General features: G+C 40.0%; 1 protein-coding gene across 1 annotated transcript; it reads right to left on the reverse strand.

Moving 5' to 3' along the window:
* Positions 1-207: 207 nt before the first annotated feature.
* LOC132238648 (eukaryotic initiation factor 4A-I) lies at positions 208-1,510 on the reverse strand. The gene has a single exon (XM_059704515.1). It carries the CDS (start codon positions 1,497-1,499, stop codon positions 279-281), a length of 1,221 nt encoding a protein of 406 aa, XP_059560498.1. The 5' UTR covers positions 1,500-1,510; the 3' UTR covers positions 208-278.
* Between the last annotated feature and the right edge of the window lie 5,621 nt (positions 1,511-7,131).

Here is a 7,131-nt window from a genome sequence, read left to right on the forward strand (position 1 = left end):
CACTTTTAATTTCTAATATAATAAATATCAATAGATGAATCTACACATTATTTGCAACAATTCATTAAAATGTAAAGGGTCTGGAGACCAAAAAGTTTTTTTTTTTTTTTTTTTCTTTGCCTCAAAAAGTGACATTTATTCAAAGGGAAAAAAAGAAAAAAGAAAAAAAATTGACAAGATGTCCATCCCTTGGCTCCCTTCCCTCCCCCCTCCTGCTCCTCCTCAGCCTGCCCAGGACTGAGAACCCTGGCTGGGATGAGGCAGCAGGCCAGCCCCCCTCAGATGAGGTCAGCAACATTGAGGGGCATCTCCTCGATGGAGGTGTTGTAGAAGGTCTCAATGTCTCGAAGAGTCCTCTTGTCTTCTTCTGTCACCATGTTAATAGCCACACCCTTACGGCCAAAACGTCCACCCCGACCGATTCTGTGGATATAGTTTTCCCTGTTGGTGGGAAGGTCATAGTTGATGACTAAAGAAACCTGCTGCACATCAATGCCTCTGGCCAGCAGGTCAGTGGTAATCAATACTCTGCTAGAGCCAGAGCGGAACTCCCTCATGATTACATCTCGTTCCTTTTGGTCCATATCTCCATGCATGGCAGAGACGGTGAAGTCTCGGGCGTGCATCTTCTCAGTGAGCCAATCAACCTTTCTTCGCGTGTTGATGAAGATGACTGCCTGGGTGATGGTGAGGGTTTCATATAAGTCACACAATGTGTCCAGCTTCCACTCCTCTCTTTCCACATTGATGTAGAATTGACGGATACCCTCCAGAGTCAACTCTTCCTTCTTGACAAGAATCCGAATGGGGTCCCTCATGAACTTCTTGGTCACCTCAAGCACATCGGAAGGCATTGTAGCCGACAGCAATACCACCTGGGTGTTGCTGTTGAGCTTTTGGAATATGTCATAGATCTGGTCCTTGAACCCACGGCTTAACATTTCATCAGCTTCATCCAGTACAAACATCTTGATGTATTTGGGAGACAGGTATCTGCGATTAAGCATGTCAAACACACGTCCTGGGGTGCCCACGATGATATGGGGAGCTTCCATCTGCAGCTTCTGCACCTCTGCACGCACGTTGGTACCACCAATGCAGGCATGGCAGGAGGCACCCATGTAATCTCCTAAAGCCATGACTACCTTCTGTATCTGCTGTGCCAATTCTCTAGTAGGTGCCAGGACCAAGGCCTGAGTGGCCTTTAGATCCAATTCAATCTGTTGCAGAATCGATATGGCAAAAGTGGCTGTTTTTCCTGTCCCAGATTGGGCTTGAGCGATCACATCATAACCCTTGATACAAGGAAGAATGGCTCGCTGCTGGATGGCAGAGGGCTTCTCAAAACCATAGGCATAGATGCCGCGGAGGAGGGACTCTGAGAGGTTCATGTCATCAAAGCTGTCAACGATCTCATTCCAGTTACTCTCGATGACGCCTTCAGGCTCCATTCCATCGGGGCCATTGTCTCTGGATCGGGGATCTTGACTCGCAGACATGATCCTTAGAAAACTCCCAAAAAGTTTTTAAAAAGTTTGATCTAATTGTAAATAAAACAAACTACATCCCTTAGTTAATGAAATAATACCTGGCTGGGCCCTTTGAACAAAGCTTCACTATAACACCGAAAAACCATTGTGTTCCTTCTGCCTCATTACCCAGGTTTATATACTAATTAATTATCTTAGAAAATATTGGATCCAGAATTTGAATCCAGGCAATCTGGCTTTGGAGTCTTTGCTCTTAGCCACTAATTCATTTTACATTGAGGAAATATGTGAATATCAATGAGTAGAAACATCAAACTCGAATATCTGTAAAACACAGAGCAAACAGAACGTTAAGATTCAAAACAAAACAACAGAACCAATCTCACCTATGAGTCCCAATCTTACCATGGACCTATCTAGTGGGTCACTGGGATTTCTTAACTTTTTAAATCCATGGACTTTTTCAAATCTTATTAAGTAAATGTGCCCATAAAACTTTAACTGGTGATTCAACCCTAAAGAAAGAAAATACTTCTAACATTCAAGTTCTTTCTTTGATGGTAGCAGCAGAGTTCTCAGAAATGTTAAAAGATAGCAGGGGGTCCTGGTCAAGAGCATGTCCCCACCCAGAGGAGCTTGCTTTAGCAGCAGAGAAGAAGGGATGTTTGAAGGGAGGGTGGTATTATTTGGAGTGAGAAAGCTTTTGACCGGTTTTGTGGGGCTGTCCTGTGCTACTGCACCTGGATGGGGATAGACTGGTGTGGAGACTAACCTCTCTTGACCTCTTTGGTGTTAAGCCTAAAACAGAAGGATCACTTGCACTTAACATGTGTTAACTTGTTAATTTGGTGACTATATAGGTCACCAAATTGCTTGGTTTTTATATGGAATTAACATATCGGCAATCATTGGTCATGAAGTGGTCTCATGTCTCACAGAGGCAAGGCGGCAGCTTTTGACACTGAAACTTCTACTCAGATTAGTGAATTCCACCTCCTCTTCTTCCCAGGAGGTTGTCCAAGAAGGAACAGCTTTCTAAAATCTGTATATTCTCAAGATTGTTGGGCTTTGCTAAGCATCAAACTAGATCCCTGATGTTATCAATTTAGTCATCAAGATAAGAACAACAAATTACAAATATTTAATGTGCTAAAATAGGCATTGAAATAAAAGAAATACGTTAGAAAACCAAGAAATGGAAACAAATGTGTAAAAGTATTTCAAGTAAGATATCAATGAAATTTTAAATTAGTAGGGAAAGAATGAACTATTGAATAAGGAGTGTCAAGGTTGTTGGTTAATACTTTCTTGGAAAAAATAAGTTATATCTTTACTTCATAACCAATAACAAAAATAGGTTGGTGATTTAAATGTATAAACAGTATCTGAGTGGGTATTTATATTCTTAGAATCAGGAGCTTTGTAAACATGAATTGTAAAATACAATCATAAAGCCTGTGCTTGATACAATTGATTTTACGAAAAAAAAAGTAAGGAAGGATAGAAAGGAAATAGAGAGGGAATGAATGAGGGAGGAAAGAAGTAAGAAAGGAAGAAGAAAAAGAAAATATTATAAAGAAATGTTAAACCAACCTGAGAAAAATATTGTTATATACAATACTGATATATATATATCACTGTCAGCATTTACCAGCACCCTCTGTCTGAGGTAGTGTTTGCTGGATTTCATCACTCTAACCAGGGGTGGGCAAACTTTTTGACTCGAGGGCCACAGTGGGTTCTTAAACTGGACCGGAGGGCCGGAACAAAAGCATGGATGGAGTGTTTGTGTGAACTAATATAAATTCAAAGTAAACATCATTACACAAAAGGGTACGGTCTTTTTTTTTTTTTTAGTTTTATTCATTTCAAACGGGCCGGATCCAGCCCGTGGGCTGTAGTTTGCCCACGGCTGCCTAAGCTTACCCTTTTAATCCCCCGCTATACTCTTTGAAAGGAAATCATCAAGCACAGCCCACATGTAAGGCATGAGGCATCGTGCTCCACCTCTGTAAGAGCGGAATATATACACAAATTATTTGGAATTCTTTCAAATGAGAGATTTGTTTGTTTGTTTATTTTTTGTTTTTGTTTTTTAATGTAGGAAGTTACTTACCAGTATTGACTCAAAGACATTTGTTCTATACTTTGGGTTACAATTCAAAACGACTTTATTATTTTGCTCAAATTATCCCACTTTTGGCCATTGAGTGGTCTTTCAGTTGGCTGTTTATCTTTTTTAAAAAATATTTTTTAAAAAATATTTATTGTTGAAAGTATTACATATGTCCTCTTTTTTCTCCCATTGACCCCTTATAGCCCACCCCTGCCCTAGGCCTCTACCAAACTATTGTCTGTGCCCATGGATTATGCATATATGCATACGGCTGTTTTCTCTCCTTGAAATACTTTTATCATGTGTGCATGAATGTGCAATTTCTTACTTCCTGGAAAAACAGGATGCTCTAGGGTCTTTTTGTGTATTTCTTGCTCCAGTTCTATTAATCAGCTATTTGCTCAAGGAGCCCTGACTTCTTTAATTGGAAAATGGTAACAGAGAAACCAAGATGTAAGTGCTAGGTGTACTTGTTGCTACTGGAGTATTATTGCTTATGGGCCATCTCAGCTAACAGCACAGTGAAATGCATGTGCTTTAATTCCTGTACATACACAGATCCTATATAATAAAGAGGTTATATGCAAATTGACCATCACTCCAACACATAAGATGGCCGCCCCCATGTGGACACAAGATGGCCAGCAGGGGCGGGCAGTTAGGAGGGACCAGGCCTGCAGAGGAGGGCAGTTGGGTGCAACCAGGCCATCAGGGGAGAGCAGTTAGGGATGACCAGGCAGGCAGGGGAGGACAGTTAGGGGCAACCAGGCCTGCAGGGGAGGGCAGTTGGGGGTGACCAGGCCAGAAGGGGAGGGCATTTAGGGGCAATCAGGTTGGCAGGGGAGCAGTTAGGCGTCAATCAGGCTGTCAGGGGAGTGGTTAGGGGGTGATCAGGCTGGTAGGCTGAAGCAGTTAGGGGCAATTAGGCAGGTAGGCAAGCAGTTGGGAGCCAGCAGTCCTGGATTGTGAGAGGGATGTCCAACTGCCCATTGAGTCCTGATCCCACTAGCAGTCAGACATCCCTCGAGGGGTCCCAGATTGGAGAGGGCACAAGCTGTGCTGAGGGGCACACACAAACACACACACACACACACCCCATCCCCATGCACGAATTTCATGCACTGGGCCTCTAGTCTATACATAAATATATATTTTTTGTAACCATGTGTATATATCTTAAGCCTATACTGATGTCTCCAAATCTAACCGTTACCATTACATGGTTCATTTTTAGTATCCACCACTTGCTTACCTATAATCTCCCACTATAACAGTGAGAAACCAGGCTCCTGTTATCCACTCTCTGATCCATTTCAAGATCTTTCAGCCTCCTACATTATTTTTTTCCACTTGTATTATTAAGACTCACTTGATGTGCTATAAAATCTATTATCTTTGATAAATGCAACAAATAATCTGTTAACCATTCCTATACTTTTGCCTTTTCCAGGTTTATTCAGGTTATCTATTTCCCTTTGTATAAGTTTTGACAAAGAAATTGGTCTACTTCATCTAAGTTGGTTATATCAAGTTGGTTAATAATATGGTTCTGGTAAACTATATTGTTATTGATTTTCTGCCTGCTTGATATATCAGTTACTGATAAAGGAGTGTTTAAAGCTACAACTATAATGGTGGATTTGTCTATTTATCAATTCAGTTATATAATTTTCTGCCTCTCATATTTTGATGCTCTATTGTTAGGTGTATATACATTTAGAGTTGCTATGTTTTCTTATATTTGTCATTATTGTATGTTCCTTCTACCCCTAAAAATGTCCTTGATCTGAAGTTGGCTTTGTCTAAAATTAGTATTGCTAATTCAGATTTATTTTGATTACTGTTAGTATGGTATATTTTTGTGCATTCCTATCTGAGTTATGTCTATTTCTTTCTTGGTCTTTAGTTTCCTAGTTTGAATATTATTGGCTTAGATATGGATTTCATCCAGCTTGGTGCTAAGCTTTCTGGAAATATGGATCTGTGGTTTGGTGTCTGTCATTAATTTTGGAACATTTTTATCCTTTAGTGTTTCAGATAGTTCTTTGGCTCCATTCCTTCTTCTCTTTCTGGTATTCCAATTATGCACATTTTACATGTTTTGAAAATTTCCACAATTCTGAATGTCCTGTTTTGTTTTCTTTTTCCTTTTCTTTTGTATTTTAATTTGGGAAATTTCTGTTGAACTATATTCAATGTCACTGATTCTTTCATCAGCCATGTCAAGTCTACTGATAGCCCATCAGAGAATTCCACTTCTGTTACAGTGTCTGATTTCTAATATTTTATTTTTGTATTTTCTTAGAGCTTCCTTCTCTCTGTTTGTATTACCTATCTGTTCTTATGTGTTGTGTACTTTTTCATTAGAATCCTTAACATATTAATCATAGTTATTTAAAACTTCTTATTTAATAATTCCAACCACTGGGTTACATATGAGTCTGGTTCTAATGGTTGCTTTGGCTTTTTAGAATATGTTTTTATTTCTTGCTTTTTGACATGTTTTGAAATTATTTGCTGGAATCCAAACATATTATTCCAGGTAGTAATAAATTATTAAATAGGCCTTTAATGTAAGGTTTGTATTAATCTGACTAGGAGTTGGATTGTGTCTAATGTTTGCTGTGGCTGTGGATGGCAGAGGCTTCAAATTCCTCTAGGATTCTTGTACTGGCCTCTCCCATTTACTTTGGCCTTCCCTAAGCATTTCCCATCAGAGAGAGTCTGTGTCTTACAGCTCTTTCAACTGTAACCCACTGTAATTATACTGAAACCTTGTTAATATGGTGGTAAGGTGTAACAGGGCAATGTTTTATAAGCTTTCACTTGAATCTGTCCTTTAGTGGATCTGTGTTTCTGGGCTCTGCCTTTCAGAGATATTTTCAGTGATATAACCCTACCATCTATATTCACTTCCCTATTTCCCTGAGTACAACATTCCCAACATATTTCCTTGAAAAAAAAATAGATTTTATGACTATGTCCCATTGAGTAGTTCTTGACTATGTTCTGTCCCCCTACCCCCTGCCAGCCTTCAGTGAGACAAGAAGGCTAGAAGGGGATGGAGTAAGAGGAAGGAGCTTTCCTTGAGGGATCAGGCTCTAGAAAAGTCTTTTCCCTGAAGACTAGCCCTGTGTTATGGAGACAGCTCCAGTTGTATTTCACAATAATTACTTTCCCCTTCTCCTTGTCAGAGTCAGGAAAGATCTCAGCTCTTTATCATGGAAATCTGGTACAGTTCCAATTTAAAGCACTTAAATTGTGTGTCTCCCTAATATTTTAGCCCCACAAAGCCTCTCACTCTCAAGGTAGTCTACACAGCCTCCAGCAATTCAACAAGATTGCCATGTAGGTGCCCCCACAGTTTCTGAACTCCAGCTGCTTCTGTTACTGGTCAGCTGATCCTGGCTGTTTTCTCTAGGTGCCTTTTTCTCCTGAGTTCAGTGTGTTGGTTTGCCCTAAAACCTGTTTTAGGATGGGTCCAAGAAAAAAAGGAATTGATTTTCAATTTGTCCAGTATTTTTC

The sequence above is a fragment of the Myotis daubentonii genome, chromosome 7 (assembly GCF_963259705.1).
Source record: "Myotis daubentonii chromosome 7, mMyoDau2.1, whole genome shotgun sequence".
Lineage (NCBI taxonomy): Eukaryota > Metazoa > Chordata > Mammalia > Chiroptera > Vespertilionidae > Myotis > Myotis daubentonii.